Below are 17,417 nucleotides of genomic sequence, written 5' to 3' on the forward strand. Positions count from 1 at the left end.
AATAAAATAATCTGAACACACAGAACCAGTGAAAATCTGGCAGCAGAAGAATGAAGAGTAATCTGATCGCATTAAATACAAGAAACCAATTATACACTTGTCATGTGAGATTTGTCGTCTTTCTGGCACTTCAAAATGTGCTTAGGGTTGCAAATGATGGCTTTTGTTCTCTCATTCATGTCACGTCATATATATCTATATATATAAATATATATATATAGATATATTACTGCACCAGTCCTCTGTTTTGTATGCGTTTCAAGCAAAAAGCAATATTATCAATGAGTTGCATTGATTGGACTTGGAGTTCCATAAGGCACTGATAGGAGGGAACCACGCAGGCTCGTCCCATGACCAGTCCAGTCGTGTCGTCATTGCAGATTATCGTGCCGTGTCCGCCCAGGAGGATCTGGCAATCCTCGTGATCCTGTGCCTTTCTTAGATATAGTCACAGTTGTAAGGGAAAATGGAAATGTCTCCTAAACCTGTGACAGCACAAAAAAACAAAAGCAAACAATGGAAAAAGTTAACTTTTGTTCTGGACAACTCATGTTGAACACATGACTTTTTATTACAAAATAAAATGTGGGGATTTCCTTATTGGCTGAAATGCAGTATCTTTTATTATATAAAGCTTTGTTTGAAAGGCTCTACAATTCACTCGTCAACATCAAATATCTTTAACCAAATTAACAACATGAGGGAAAAATACATCTTTCTGCCTCCATCCTAACCTATTTCATCATGACTGTGCTGACACGGTTTGTGGGAAGGAAAGGCAAACAACTCCCTCGACTGTGATCAGACTTTGACTGTCTGACGCACATGACATCACCTCTTTCCAACCAAGTCCTGCCCACTTCAAACCAGTCAGAAGAACACAGAAACACACTACAGAAGCCTCTTGTGTAAACAGTCGAAACGAAAGAAAAGAAATGAGCGCCGGTGGATTCCTTCGCTCAGAATAAAGAACTGATTGAAAAAATGTGTTCTCAATGAAAATCTGTTGACAAGTCACACTTTGTGTCTGATGAGAGCACACGTGCAAACAATCTGATCAAATCCAAGATGAATTTTTAATTATGTCCCTATCAGTGCATGCTTATCTTTATTCAGTGAATTTCTGTAGAACTGCTGCAGAGGTAGTCTGCAACTTCTCACTGGTCTCTGACATTTTCTGTGGAGGTTTTTTTTCCCAGTAGAATTATGCGTAGTAAACAAACCCATGAAAACAGGTCAGTGCACTCTGTGGATCATTCAGGATGATGTGGTCTATATTCCTGGTAAGGATAAGGTAGATGTTCTTAAAGCTTCAAAACACTATTTATATTAGCAATGGCTCTGTGCAGTGTGGTGGAGGTTGCTTGTAGTGATAAACACTCGGAGAATTATCACACATCCCATATTCTTTTATCACTATGTAGTTTAACACCTTTTGGCCCGTTTCATGTGGTTTTACTTTAGAATGAGTATAGAGATGCCTGCTGTCGCTTCAGAAACTAGTTTGGAAATGCCTTTTTTGCACATTTTGGCCACTTTGCACATTGCTGCTTTTTTTAGTTTGTTTTTTGAAGACAAGCAAGAGGCATCTGCCTGAAAACTGTGGGTGCTGCATACATATCCAGCTTTATTGTCTGTTTTTCTCTAAATGGGGCCATGAAGTCATAAATGAAGATAATACTGTATTAAATAAGCTGAAATTTGAAAGACCCGTAATAAGGAACAATTTCATTGAGGTCTGAAATTTAAACAAGCGTAAGTGTGTTACCAGAACCTGAACCTACATCTATTTTAATTCTTTTTTAGCCAAGAGGTTTCACAAAACACAGCATGTTTCGGAAATTTAATGCACTCTTACATGTAATACTTCTAGATGGAGTATGCAGCTTTTTTTTTTTTTGGTAAATAAAGTTTCCCGAAAAGCTTGCACTATATCTTACCTTCCTGTACAGGACAAATGATTAGGTAGTGAAAACAGAGGAGAATTTAGTGCTTACATGGAGCCCAAAAGTAAAAAGCTAAGCAACAAGTTTAACAGAAACAAAGTAATGCTACAGTCATATACAGTCAGCTACTGTGTTCAATGCTACTGTCTGACATAATACACCAATAAATGTATTAAATCAGCAAAAATCACAAATCTGTTGTACATCAGAATAAAATGATTTGGCAACCATGTTGCAAAGAAACGTTCCGCAGACCACTTGCGCTCATCGGTGCAGAGTGACTGCAACTGATTGCAACATGTTGCCAATCTGTCAGCCTTTTTTTTTTAATTACATATCTTTTATGATATGTCGACCCCAGCAGGCGACCTGTGCTGCAATCTGATTTTGTACTCTTGAGTGACTGAGCCACAAAAGTAAGTGAGATTTAAAGATTTAAAGATTAAAAAAAAAAAAAAAAATTAGTAGAACTAAAGGAATTCTAAACAAAAACTTGAATTTCCTTCAGTTTCTCTGAGCATTGCATGGTCTGACCTCGGGGTGAGTTTGCTGGGAGGCACAGTCCTGGGAGGATTGGCAGCTGTCTTGAATGTTTTCCACTTGTGAATAATCTTTTTCACTGTAGAATGATGGACTTCAAATTGTTTGGAAATAGACTTCCCAGAATGATGGGCAGGAACAATTGCTTCTCTAAGATTATTGCTGATGTCTTCTCTCTTTGGCATTGTGTTAACACACACCCGAATTCTGCCAGAACCGCTGCCTTTATAGACACACTCACACTTGCTGTTGATCAGTTAATCCAGTACATTTGATTAACAGTATTTGGTTGCTAATCTTAATTGCTGAGCACGCAGTATGGGCGTACTTAGCTTTTCACACAATGCTTTTTCATTTTAGCTAACTTTTTGTTAAATGATGACATGGTTTGATAGTTGTTGTTCTTTATCTAATGCTGTTTTTACCTCATTTTTGAGGTGAGTACAGTGGCCCTGAGACGTCAAATGCGCTGTAACTTAAGAAAACACAAGGAAATAGAAAAATGCTGCAAAAGCATACAAAACCCAACGGAAAATTTAAAAAAGGACCAAGAGTTTCCAAAATAACATCACAGAACAGAACTAAAGTGTTTTTGTAGAAACAATAATGTGATGGAACAGCTGCGGAAATTACAAGTGGCTAATGGTAAACATGTATATGAATCATGCGATTAAAACACACATTATCCTGCATCTTTTTCCCTCTCACAACACATATGATTCACCCACTTCTTTTAAACATGTCTCAGTGCAGTGTTTATGCCACGTTATTGTCTCCCCCAAAACACAGTTTTTTGGTGGCTGTAGTTCAGGAGGTAGAGCAGGTCATCTACTAATTGGAAGGTTGGTGATTCGAGCCAGTCCGCATGCCAAAGTACTCTTTTGCAAGATGAAGTTGCTTTCCGATGCATCCATCAAAGTGTGAATGTGCCTGAATGTTAAATAGAAAGCACTTAGCAGTAGAAGAAAGTGCTTGTGTGAATGAGGCAGGTTGTATAAAGTGGTTTTTATGCTCAAGGAGAGTAAAAAAGTGTCGTATAAGAACCAGTTTATTACTTTTGTTGTGTTTTTTCTTCTTTCATTGTCTTTTATTCACCTTTCTTTGTGTTTTGTGTCCTTTTGTAGCGTTTTTCTGTTTGTGCGTGTTTTCTTAGGTGGCAGTGTGTTTAACCTCTCAGGGTCATTTTTTTTAATTGTGTCACAGAACAAAACAAAGAACAGCTTGATATGATTGATATGGTTGATACAGGTTGATACGATCGGGCGTGTTGCTTGACATGCTACACACAAAGCTATATGCTACACAACAGTGTGCTTTTTCATCAAACAATTTCACAAACAGTAGCTACATACCAAACAGACAGTGGAAGACTTAATTCTGACTGATATGGCAGGAGTGCACGATGGGAACAGTAAGGCGAGGCGACGTACCTCTAGATCTTAACGCTCTCGGTTCCGTATACGTTGTAGCCTTCTCTGTATGTGGCAAAGTTCTGGGTGTTGGTCGGGGGAGCCGGCTTAAAATTCTGGGCATTCTTGGCCATTTTCAGCCGTTTGGTTTCTTGTCGTGATTTATAACAGAACTCTATCAGTGCCACCATCATGGCCAGCCCCAGCCCTCCGACCAGAATATAGAAGACACCAGCCACATTGCTTAGGCTGAGAGCACTTGTCTTGTCCTGGGGGGAAGTGAATAACATCGTTAAGAGTTTTGCAGTGGAGCTAGGGCAAAAGAACAAAATGCAGCCTGCATCCTTCAAACTGAGCCTCGACTCAACAGTAAAACTGACTTAAGTGGTAAATGATCATACTCTAGATTATCATGCTCTATATTACTGATGCTACCAAAGGTTGTTTATGGTTACTAACAGCTACAAGCAACAGAAATGAAACATGTAACGAGCTGCTAAGCAATTTCAACTGAAATTATATTGCTATGTTACAAATTTATGAGGAACTTGAGATTCAGATATAGTCAAACCATTCTCCACTTAGGAGAAAGAAGCCAACTCTTGCTGGTGAATGTAGAGCTAACCTGGCGCTATGCTTCATACATGTAAAATGGCTTCTGCTCTTGACCATATAAGGAAGCTGGTCAGTATCGCATAGGTCGACAGCTGTGAACATCCCTGCCCTTTCAATTCTCTAATGGCAACACTGTCATACAATACAGTCAAATTCATAGTAGATGAATGATAGCTCAATTAAAAAACACTATATAAAAATATATATCAAACCATTTTGCTGCTGTTCACTTACCAAACATATTCAATAAAATTTGTTCATTGGAGTTTTACTATTTGCAGTTTAACCCTATGAGCATGGCGTTACCATGATGCTATCTAGCAACTCTAACCTGTAACCTGAAGCTTTAACTGTATCTCAGAGGGTTAAATAGTGGGTGTATTACATTCCTCAACTTCTTGTAATGTGCAAACAAAACCTCTAACCTCATCCGAAAGCAGCCAGATGATTTTAGAGGACACCCTACGGTGCTCTCTCCGCTTCGAGAAGTTGAATTTGTGTAAATCATCACAATAAGAGGCTTTGCTTGTTCATCACACCACAGGAGGCCAAAGAATCTAATAGACACATCTTGATGCAAACTAGTAACAACACAAATAAATCAAATTTTCATTAACAGTGTGGTAAATAGAAGCAGCAGCATAATGGTCAAAGTATCATGAATGTCAAGAATGAAAATGAGCAAAAAATAGCATTTATCAACAACTATTAACTGCTGTGATTCAATCAAAAGAGTGTGTCTTAAAGGCACTTTAGAAACGTCCCCGCAGCATTACCATTACAGTTTTCACACACAAAAATGAGTCTTTATGTTGTCAAAAAGTCATTTCTACAGCATAAAAAGAAAAAAAAAAACAAAAACGGTGAATCTGGGGAAACAGTGCCTTAGATTAAAGCCACCGGTGAGCTGTGTTAACAGCTCGTGGCAGAAAAACTGAAGAAAAGAAAAAAACTATGTGTAGCAAATAAACAGAATGCATACTATAGATGTCAGAGAAGTCTTTGTCTTGCATATGAACAGTACGTCAAAATGCAATTTGGAATCAGTACAAAAGACCTGCAGCGACTGACCTTACTTCCAGAGTCCTTGGTTCCACATTCACCCTTATCGTACCACCATTTGTTTTTCAGCTTGTCTAAGATGCCTTGTTCACTGAGTTTCAATACTGCAAGGTTTACAGGAGTTCTTCACGTGGGAAATAACATAAATAACATTATATTATGTTATTTTATGTTATTCAACTTTTAAACTACTACATACTTTACAAAGCGATAAAGCAGGGCACCTGGCTATTCAACATCACAAAGAGCAGGCATTCTACCTATTACCTTTAAACCCCTACTCTAAAGCCAGGACCTACCCATATCGCTTTGAGTAATCGGCAGACGCTGTTCATGGGGCGACAAGCAGGTACGCAAAGTACAATCTGCAAGTCTATAAACATCAAAAAGCGCCTTGGTGCACGCTGGTTCTTTGTGTGTGGGGGGTGTAGTAGTCGCAGAGGCTTTCAGTGCAGCATTTAACAAGTTCATTCCAACATGAGCAGTTGTCTTAACAAACAGAAAAATCTAAGCAGTGAAAGAAACCTTTGCATATGCAATGTCAGTGTAATCCTGCGTCGGCTAATGCTAACTGTCACTGCAGTGACAACAGTCAATTCTGGAGGTATTACAACCAATTTCCCATTCAAGCAACTGTGCCCAAAAGTGAAAGCCTAATTAATTCTCGCATGTTCTATCCTGACATATCGCTAAGAAAACCTTATCTTCCAATTACACCAGATTAGTGTCAGATGAGTGTGTCCCAACTAAACTGCAGGCAGCTGCAGGACTAAGCTCAAAAAGATTCGGTGGAATTTAACTCATCTCGTATTTGCCTGCAGCTGCACAATCTGACGTTTGACACAGCTGTTTCCTGCTGCTTGATAACTCCAGAAGGTATATCATGACATTGTAGTATTGCATGTCAACACACATTTGCATAATAGTCTATTGGGGTAAATTACTTCAGAGGAGGTAAAAAAAATTTCTTTGCATAGCTCAATAAAGATCACATTTTGTAGTTGTATTATGACTATATTGGTTTAGGTAAATCTCTCTGTGAGAAGGAAAAGCAAACTGGAAGCAAAGAAAATGTAGTGGATCGATAAATTAGTGACTACTCCCTGGGAACAATGTCCCCCGAGGGGATCTCTTGCAATGCATAATGCACTGAGAGAAGATTACACCACTATATATCCCTCATCACCAATCTGGAGAAACAGACTGCGAAGACCATACCATTGTCTTGGCTTGGAGAGACATTGATTAACAATGCAATTACCCTGTAACATGCTCTGTGTCTGAAACTCAATCTAGGCAGCGCCGTGTTTCGCCTAAGGGCAAGAAAGAGCAGTGTTAAGTGCGTGCGCATGCAGCACGCGTGCACGCTTATGTGCATCTCCAGATGTCGGCTGGAGCATGTAGTTGTGAGCAGGACAGGGGCCAGGCGATTCACTGTTTGGAACACAGCGCTTCAGGCCGCTTTATTTCCACCTAATCAGACCTTTCCACTGAGTCCCGGAGAGTCAAAACAAGCCAGGAAACAGACAGACGGTACATACCTGTGCATGATAATAGATCGATGGCAGCGCAAGAGACAGATGCTTTCAAAAGCTCTGAACAGCACAGGGAGGCGTCCTGAGCTCATTGACTACAGAACACAACGATGTTAGCAAAACACTGAAAAAGAATGTGACTTTTGAACAATGCTTTTCAGTAATGAAAGCCCTTGTTTAGCTTTATTTCACGTGTGCCTCATGAAGCCTCTTGCGGTGAGTACAGAAATGCATCGCAGCTCCTTACCTGCTCATTGGAGTCCAAGCCAATCATGACAGAAATGACAGAGCGTAAAGACACAATCTGCATTTCATGGGATCTTGCAGCTTGACTGTAATGTCGCCATGTCGCCCACGTATATCATCCTATGTGTGTCGACAGCATCGTTTGTCATAAAAATGCATTTTAAAAGATATCATACTCGTGCCTTATGGTATATGTAATCTGAAGAGAGAAGCACAATGCTTAATGGTACTTAGGTCTAAGTGGCATTACGCTAAGCTGTCACGGGACAGTCATTCATCATTTAACCACATGTTAAAGATGGAGAGATCTGATGGTCAAAAGGGTCACAGCTGGGTTATTAATGTGTTCAATTAAAACTGCATGCAGTGGAACCAAACCACAGGTGGTTTACCAGAGCTCCCATTAAAAAGTCTTTTTCTTTAATTAGACTTCTCACGTTTGCCTGCAATGCTTAGTCCCCTCAAGACGCCGCTGTTCCCCTTGCTTTCTTGTCGGCCTCTGTTGAGCGGCCGTTTAGCGGTTGATCTGTTTTTTATTTGTTTGCTATTAAGGTGAACTGGCTTTTAAGTTGTCGTCCACTGTCATAGAAGTGAAGCAGCAGTGGTGAAGTACTGCGAAGCCATATTTTAAAGGATTAGCAAATCTCACCTCACCTCACCTCATCTCACCTAAAATGAAAGCCTTTTCAGTTCAGTGTCGCTGGCAAAGTCTGTTCTTGAATTAGACCAACTGGCTATACTCATCAAAGCTGCCTAAATAAAGCCCTAATATTTGAGGCTGGGTGATCTGTCCCACACGTGAGTAAGGGTGAATAAACAAGGCTCAACCTTTCACAGCGGCAGGGCAGACACATTCACATTTGTCCTTTCCTGTAAACACTACTTTGTCAAACAGAAACATGTGTCCTAACTCTCTTCTGTACTCTTCTTCGTCTTGTAGAAGTTTACCTTTGGCATCCATAAATATTTTTCTGTTGGTTAAGCAAGAGCTCCTCAGTTTGATCTGAGCCGTTAAGCCGTCTGGTCAGACTGTCGGTAAATTTGGTAATCTGCCTTTGGGGCAGCAGCAGGTTGGTTGGGGGCAGACAGTTGGTTTGGTTCTGGTCGGTTTGTTCCAACAGCCTTGCCGATTACTCTGCACTATGGTACCCGATTGTGGTGACATCGAGGCTGACCTTGGAGTCACCTCCCCCGCTGCCGCACTCTCCCTTGTCGTACCACCATTTGTTTTTCAATTTGTCCAAGAGGCCTTGCTCATTCAGTTTTAAAACTGCCAGGTTAACAGCATTTCTTGAAACGATAAAACATAACTTGTAAGAAAATGCACAGGTCCGTGAGAAATCTAATGCAAGGTAATAATCGTACTAAGCATCATGAGAGTAGTTAATGGTAGAGAGGCTACCACTGTCAAAGCAGGGGGCTTATGCACAGAAAACTATCGGTTAAAATCAGAATGGTCTAGGGAAGGACAAATTGTTTAAGAATTTCAGGAATATAGAGAGATAAGAAAGGCTCGTATGAGGTAGAGACAGTGTTAAATCTTGGAAAAAGGTGGCATAAAGGGTTACGTAGTTTAGAACTGAAGTGTGCGGGATGGGGACACTTGTCATTGAGAAGAAAAGTAACAACAACAAACATCATGCAATTAACATTCGTCACAAGTGACAGCGCAGCTTTTAAGGGCTAAATTGAAAAACCATTGAACTGTTAAATTAAAAGTGACAACACAACAGTCAGGTAGGACAGCACACGGGACAGAAGGAGAGATCGAAGGAGAGAGAAAAGCAGTGAGAGAGACATAAATATGAAATTATTGTTAGCTTTAGCCTCATTATCTGGATTTGACTGCTCTGCTATAAAACGGCAACTCTTTAGAAATACAACATTAAATATCGTTAATTAACTTTTGTATCCAAGTGCAATGAAAGGCATACAACCGTTACCTCTGTGTCCATTAACAAGAAAAAAAAAGTAAGGAGAGGAAGAGAAGAGAATGACAACAGGGGAACATCAGGGTAGGTGGAATACTATAACAACATAGGGGATATTGTTATATTATTCCACCCACCTTAATGCTGAGCCTTTGGGCGTCGCCACACCGTAGCCTTTCGAGTCGAGGTTCCCGCCGACTTTCATGGTGTCGCACGGCTTCCGCTGCTCGATGTACTCGTTCATGGTGGACTCGAGGAGAAAGGCGAACTTGCCCTTCGACTTTCGTACCCGGGCTACGCCATCGGGTGTGGTCTTAACAAACACAGAGGGCTCAGCGGATTTCATGTACGACCACATCTTCTCGTAAACTGCTATTTTGGATCGCTGCGCAGAGAAGAGAGGGAGAAAAGGAGTAGCTTAGAAATCTGAAAAATCACACATGTGCAATGGATTTCGTCATATTTTTGTGCTTCGTGATCGTACGATTTAAAAAAATGGCATCGTGAAGTATTTATAGACATCTTGGAATGAAAATGTGTGATATCTTTAAATACTTCCAGGGAATAGAGCTGACAGACCTTTATGAGATCATGAAGTACAAGAATTTACAAAATCCATTCCTTTTATCAGCATTCTGAAAATGTACCCTTTAAGTACGTCACTTGAAATTCACTGAATGGAAAAATCAGTTATGCAAAAAAAGATCTTTAACAATTGAAAGGGTGTAAATTGCAGGTAATGATCATTCTATCTGAAAAATTTGCACAGGCCTCGGATTTGTTTCCTGAAAGTTCAGCCTCAGTGGGCTGAGCCTGAGTTTATGGTCCTAATTTAACTTGTAGAACTTATTACATTCATTTATTTCAACAACACTGCTAATGAAATATCTCAACTGTGACTCTGCACTGTAGACGAAGCGAGAGAAGCGAACAACAAGGCAACCCATCACAAAGTGACAAGGATGAGCATTTTCCCGGCGCCCGCAGACAGGCTTAGTGAGCCTGTAAAATCTGGAGGAGTCGGGCACTATCTATAATAAGCATCAATTAAATTATTCAATGCCGCTGGATTTATTTTGGCATAGGCATTTCACACATCCCGGTGTGATCCTTGTCCAAGCAGTGATGAGCCATACTTTCCAAGTGCTGAAGATTGGATCCCACATTAAAAAACAAACAAACAAACAAAAAAAGCCAACACACTTTCTTTTAAGCAAAGGCCAGAAAAAGGAAGAGCAAAAAGTAAAAAATAAAAAATCATAAATTTGCACGTAGAAAATGACCGTAGCATTTGATATGCCAAAATCTGCCAGAGATACACTATATTGCCAAAAGTGTTTGCTCATCTGCTTTCAAACACACATGGACTGGAGAAGCATCTTATTTTTAATCTACAGGGTTTAAAATGATGTCGGCCAAATATTTGCAGCTGTAACAGTTTCTTGAAAGGTTTTAGAGTGTGTTTATCAGAATTTTTTATTATTCGTCCAGAAATGCATTAGTTGGGTCAGACACTGATGTTGGACGAGAAGGCCTGGCTCAAAGTCTCTGCACTAATTCACCCCAAAAGGTGTTCTTTCAGGTTGAGGGCAGAACTCTTTGCAGGGCAGTCAAGTACTTCCACACCAAACTTGCTCATCCATGTCTTTATGGACCTTGTTTTGTCTACTGGTGCACGATGAGGGAACAGAAAGGGGCATCCCCAAACTGTTCCCATAAAGTTGGGAACATGAAATTGTCCAAAAAGTCGTACTGTTCTCCTGGATACTGCCAAACCCAGACTCGTCCATCAGATTGCCAGATGGAGAAGCATGATTCGTCACTCCAGGGAGCAAGTCTCGACTGCTCTAGAGTCCAGTGGCAATGTGCTTTGCACTGTAAGGCTTGGATGTGTCGAGCTGTAGTTTCCATGAAGCTCTCTACACAGTGTCCTTGAGCTAATTTTTTTGGCCACATGAAGTTTGGATGCACTATGCGCCTCAGCATCTGCTCTGTGACGGAGCAATTCAGCCACTTCTGCTTTGTTATAATACCACTAACAGCTGACAGTGGAATATTTACTTTTGGCAACATAGCGTACTTTGCTGTGGCCTTTTTTTTCTTCATACCACAAATCATTAGTGTAACAAGAATGAATAATTCATAATGTTAGTAAATTAAGATAACAAGACTGGGTGTGGGTATAGAGGGAGTGATTACCTTTTGTATATATTGTTCCAGTACTCCCTTGCCCATTTTTTGAGATATCCCCTCTAGCTGTGTATCCTTTCTCTGCCCCGAGCTAGATATTCCAAGTGTTTCCTGGTTTTTAGACTTTGTTATTCCCCTGCACTATTAGCATCATTAGCATTGCTATTATTAAAGCTTGTAAGTAAGTAAGTCAAACTTTATTTATAAAGCACCTTTCAAAATATAAAATCATAGAGTGCTTCTGTCACAGTATGCCGAAGCAGACTGTATGAATGTGAGGAGGACAAAAGGCGAGCCGTTTAATATGGCTGATGGAAAAATACTAAGGCAAACAAAGATGAGAATAAACAATAAACAACCTAATTGGGGAAAAATCTTAAACATGAAACTTGACCTGGACACGTGGATACAAATATACCTGGAAGATGGAAGATGGAACCACGACAACATGACAACACGAACTTGACAACATGGACAAGAGGACAAGAAACATGACAGACTAACAGAGAAGACCAAAGTGAAACCTAACTAAACTAAACTTAAGGTAACCAAATGATAATCCCATTACTCAACATATTTAAAGGGATAACTTAAGAACTAGTGCCGTCAGCGTTAATCTCATTAAAATGACGCTAACGCCATAACCGCCTTAACGTGGCAAATCTTCCTTAGTGAGTTAGCGTGGATTGCCTTGTGCGTGGGGCTGCGCAAACGCGTTAGCGAGCTAACCGCACTAACGAGCTAACCGCCTTAACGCAGCCGTGCAGCCCCACGCACAGGGCGATCCGCGCTAACTTGCTAAGGGAGATTTGCCGCGTTAATGCGGTTATGGCGTTAGCGTTATTTTAATGAGATTAACGCAGACAGCACTATTAGAAACTCAAAACATAAACTGAAAACGCTGGGTCAGAGACCCAGGACAGCTTCAAAACTGCCAACAACTGATAAAAAAAACAAATCAAGAGAAATTAATAGAAATCAGATTTTAAAAGATGTGTTTTTAACTGGCTTTTAAAAGAGACCACTGATTTAAAATCATAAAGAAGACAGTTCCACAGTCTGGTGGCCACTGAACAGAAAACTCTGTCTCCTTTTTTTCAGCTTAGTCTAGGGCACCAACAGCAGGCCCTAGTTACAGGACCTCAGGGACCTGCCAGGGACAATGATATACCCTGATATAACCTGGTGCCTGTCTGTGAAAACAATCCTCTCATGATCCTCACAGGAACATGACAGTTTGCTGTACAAAAAGTGTTTTACCTTTGATATTTTATATATTTAGCATGCTTAATTAAAAAAAAAACAATGGGCACAATTGTCATACAGTTAAGTTAACGTGCTGACACCTGTGGCTTTATGCGCCCAAACATACTGACCAGAGCACAGGCACATGAATTGGTAAAAAGCCCCCTGTAACTAGAGCAAATCCATCTCTGATGCATTTCTGTTAATAAACAAAAGCATTAACCTTGACCAACAAAAGTGCTTTTACTTGCTTTATGTAATCATATACAATTTGTTTGCTGGCATCTGTCACAGTCTAACCGGGCGAAGGGTGAGAATGAAATGAGACAGCAGCATAACACAAATTAAAAAGCCTGCATGATAAATGTTCAGAGCTCAGATGAAAAGGAATTCAAGCTGTAACGATAGCTGATCTGCTTTAATTCAAATACAACAGATGAGGCTAAGGAGAGTTAGATGTGCTATATTTGACAACAGCCACATTCAATGTCTTCAGTTTGCATGTGTCAGACAGCGTGAAAAGGACGCTAGTTTTTGGAGGACATTTCCCCAAAGACACGGGGCTCATCTGTTCAGTGGTGGGAAAGCACCAGACGCCTCCTAGAATGAAGAGAAAAGAATGGATCTGGGCATTGATTACTGACGACAGAGTGTGCTGCCTCAGTGCTTTATGAAGTCAATTCATCAATAGCAGGACGGGGAGTAGGGACCAAGTGCGGCCGAAACCTAAATAGGCTGGTTTCACTGCTTCTGCTAAAGTCACCACTGAGACGCTTAGACAAGATAGAGAGAGAGAAAATAAGACTCAGTGAGAGAGCCCAGCAGGGAAGGAGGGACGTTTGATTATTGAATGCTGGTGCACAATGGCACGTACAGTACACCCACAAGAACACGCCACTAAGAGCCTACTCCCTTACAATGTAATCATTCACAATCCCATCTATGGTGGTCATTTAAAATTCAATTAGGGAATAATGACTGTAAAAGTCCATAATCAATGAACAGACAATTTGTTGAGCAGTTAAATACGGCCATAAATACAGATTTATACACTTGCCACTCCTTTACACTATATAATGGCCCTGTTAGAATATACTGCTGTGTCCTAAATGAGATTCCCACGATTTGACAGGGAATGGCTGTGATGCCTGTGTTGCATGGCTCTGTGTTCGCTATCATGCAAATGTCACAACCCTCCTTCTCTAGATGTCTTTTAAATTACTAAGATCAAGCACAGTGTTGCTATCTTTATAACAAAGTACCTAAATAGTGAGTCTCAGCCTACTCTCCTTCCTACTTACCTATCTGCCTACCTAGGCGACATTGTTACATCATCTGTGTAGGTGGTTTTCCTGCAAGTCTGTCTGAAACTGCGAGTTTCCTGCATAAAGACAGGCTCCGGTCTGTTATTTAAGCCTCCCGACCTAAGAGGAGGAATAAAAAGAGCAGGACTTTCCTCGAGTAAAACACAGTCAGGGGAAAAACGTTGGTTCATTTGGCTCTGTTTGTGAGTCTCCAATAACTGCAGTGGGTTCACAGTTTATGGATTGCATTTTCCCAGTAGGATGTTAACATTAAAACACTATAGTTGCTAGTAAATGACTCATATGCAAAGATATTGTGTCGCAATATAAGAGAAGATATTTAATTAAAAGGGTATCCAGCCAGTAAATGTTGGTCGGCATCATTAATGCTTGAATGGAAGTATCGCTGTCGTTGCCTTAATGGAAACTGACATAAGAACCAGATTTCAAATATAAATTGGGATAAAAGTGAGTTTTATTGTAGTTTTTTTGTTTTGTGTTTTTAACCTCCTAGGACCTGGCGTCCACGTATGTGGACATCACATTTTGGGATGTCCAGACCAAAATAGTACATTTTGCTCTACAAGGGCCTGATATCCAGATACGAGGACATTATACTGCCGCTGTTCTATCGACATTTAAAACAAATGTCCTTATATGTGGATCTCATTTCTCTGAGAAACAAAAATCAGGTAAAAAAATTAATTCTTTGTTTTTACATTCATCAGGTTGCTTTATATTGTAAGGTAAAGACCCTACAATAATAGATTCATGAAAACCCCAACAATCAGACAACCCCCTATCAACAAGCTTTTGGCGTCAGTGGGAAGGAAAAACTCCCTTTTAACAGGAAGAAACATCCGGCACAATCAGCTCACGGATGACTGGCCTTCTGCTGTGACTGGTTGGTGGTGAAGGGGAGGAAGACAGGACGAAAGACACGCTGTGGAAGAGAGCCAGAGATTAATAATAACTAATGATTAAATGCAGAGTGGTGTATAAACACACAGAGAGTGAAAGGAGGTGAGTGAAGAGAGTGGTCATTGATTGTAGAATACAAAATCCCCAAGAATATGGTTGTTTTTTTTTTTCAAACAATGGCTGCTTAAAAAGAAACACGTTTCACTGAAATTGCAGTTGAGTCGAGTTGCAGAAGTTAGTGAAACGTGGTCTTATTTGGATTTACACAAGTCTTGGATTTTCGAGTACAAAAGAAGTTGCAGAAAAGTTCTGTTAAAACTTTAAAGGAAGATTTTTTTTCTGCCATTACCCACTATTCACCTTAAACTACTTTAGATACAAAAGATTTTCCTCTGAGACTAATCAGGTTACCCTGTAAGTAACTCTTTGCAATCTAGAGAATGCTCATTGGCCTGAAAACAGTCTTTAAAGTCTTCTGTGATGCAGAGGAAGAGAAAACAAAGGTGAAGAAGGTTTGCATTTCTTGAAGATTACTTCTCCTTGAAATCAGTTGAAGATTCTGTTATTGCAATATTGCTAATAATGTCATTAAATTGTTCAAGGAGAAACACGTGTTTGAAGTTCAAAGTCAAAGAAACTGACCTCTCTGTTCTAAATAACCGCTTAATCTGTATTGATTTGGAATTACGCAGCGTTTCCAGGATGCTGTCCACTGCCCTTCGAACCGCAACCTGTTTTTTATTCTTCCTTCGGCGTGGCCGGCTGCTTTCATTATAGCCTCCCCTACATACGCTCCACTGCTTGTGTATCTTAAAGGCCATCTCCAAACACACCGCCACTACATTTCATTCGACTTTACTTCACTTCCATTTTGTTTGTAGACATCACCACTTTCCTCCAATATCCTGTGTGCCAGGACTACCTGTATCTCAAGTATGCAGAGATGAAAGTTGAGGCTCTGGGGGTGTACTTTGTCATTGAAGTGCCACATGCTACACCCTGAATACCAATTGCTCGTCTTTGATGCTCGTTGCTGGACTCCAATAACCGCTCTCGCGCCCGCTGTTGCCGCTGATCTAAAGTTCGCCTGGGACCTCAGAGTATGGTGTTTTTCCTCAGAGGTTATGCCTATCTTGCGCTAGACACTTTTGTCAGCTTTCCCTTTTATGCAAACAGCCTCTAATCTTTATAGGAGCCACCCCTTTACCCGGCACTGTACTGAAACACAAAGTGACAAGAGCTCGGGGAGTTGTGTTACAATGCGCTGCATATGACTGCAGGGCAACCTAAGAATTTCTTGCATAAATCTCCTTGACTGCTCTTCTTCGTGCTACCGTGCCCTAATGCAGGTCTACTCTGCATAAAAAAAGAAAAGCTGCTTATTAAACATTGCGTTGGACCCTGCTGAAGCCACCGTGTCTGTACCACAGTAGCTGAGACGTGAAATTGATTTTCATGCTTAGTAAAATGCATTGGTGACTGCACTCAAGCTGCTGCTCTCATCTCCAACACACCTGCAGATCAGTAAGATGCATGATGTTCGCTCTTGAGGCTTGCGGGTAATGTGCAGTCTTATGAGGACAATAGAAAACAATGCTGCACTCTCATTTCTCTGTGCAATTATCATTCTTTCATTATTACACTGTTAAATGAGGTGCATGAAGGGACAGCAGTGTGGTTGTCTTTGATGGTCTCACCCCAGTCTTTACACATAATTAAACAGCCACATCAGCTCATTTTATCATCCCGGCCGTTATTATGATCCAGCTTCTGCCTCCATGTACATTTGGAAATGTAACCGAGCCAAGCCTTTCTGATGGAATAAAACCTCATCAAGAGGATAAACATGGCCTCGCTGGTACAACTCATCATTTTCTAATCATCCAAAACCCAAATATTCAACTGGCTGCATGAAAAGATCCATGACAGGAATTCAAATGATGAAACAAACCACAGCAGTGCAGTAGAGCATGACAGCTGCTGTGTTGAGGAAGAGCATTACAAAGCTTGAAGCTATCCCGCCACTGTCTCAAGGTAATGCAGCAGACGGGCTGAAGACAGAGGACCGAGGAGAGAAGGGTGCCCAAACAAGCAGGGTAGTCTTGGGAAGACGAGCCAAGAACGGGCAGAGGCGGTGCCAAGCGCCTGGAGCCAGTCAGGCTTCCGCTGGGCACGTCAGCGGACTCCCAGGCCAGCTGTCCTAGCTTGTTGTGGGCAGCAGAATCAGCAGACTCTGACTCTTTGAAAATTCCTCTGCAGCTTTTCTAAAATTTCAGTCATAGGTGTACACAGCGATGGCAATATTGCCACACTGTCAGCTGTGTCAATTTATCAGGCAGAGAGGAAAACAGCCTTGGAGGAATGTCGGAACTCCAGTAGATAATGGGATAATTCAACTAACATTAATACATTAAAATCCACACAGGAGTTAGAGAGCGTGGTAGCTTATTACCACAAGCAATATTCTTTTTTT

General features: G+C 40.8%; 1 protein-coding gene across 4 annotated transcripts in view; it reads right to left on the minus strand.

Moving 5' to 3' along the window:
- Positions 1-250: 250 nt before the first annotated feature.
- Positions 251-17,417, minus strand: part of LOC120723733 (glutamate receptor 3-like) — a 92,201-nt gene continuing 75,034 nt past the window's right edge. The window contains exons 13-16 of one of the 4 annotated variants that reach the window (XM_040015401.1): positions 9,422-9,669; positions 8,529-8,643; positions 3,917-4,164; positions 251-485 (exon numbers count right to left, since the gene is read on the minus strand). In XM_040015401.1, coding sequence (XP_039871335.1) covers positions 3,919-4,164; positions 8,529-8,643; positions 9,422-9,669 — 609 coding nt within the window. In that variant the 3' untranslated portion in view covers positions 251-485; positions 3,917-3,918. Of the gene's footprint in view, positions 486-3,916; positions 4,165-5,580; positions 5,697-8,528; positions 8,644-9,421; positions 9,670-17,417 lie in introns of those variants that run through there. The other 3 variants (XM_040015400.1, XR_005693817.1, XM_040015403.1) reach the window with 3 other exon arrangements.

Source organism: Simochromis diagramma, unplaced genomic scaffold (assembly GCF_900408965.1).
Source record: "Simochromis diagramma unplaced genomic scaffold, fSimDia1.1 OVJJ01000685.1, whole genome shotgun sequence".
Lineage (NCBI taxonomy): Eukaryota > Metazoa > Chordata > Actinopteri > Cichliformes > Cichlidae > Simochromis > Simochromis diagramma.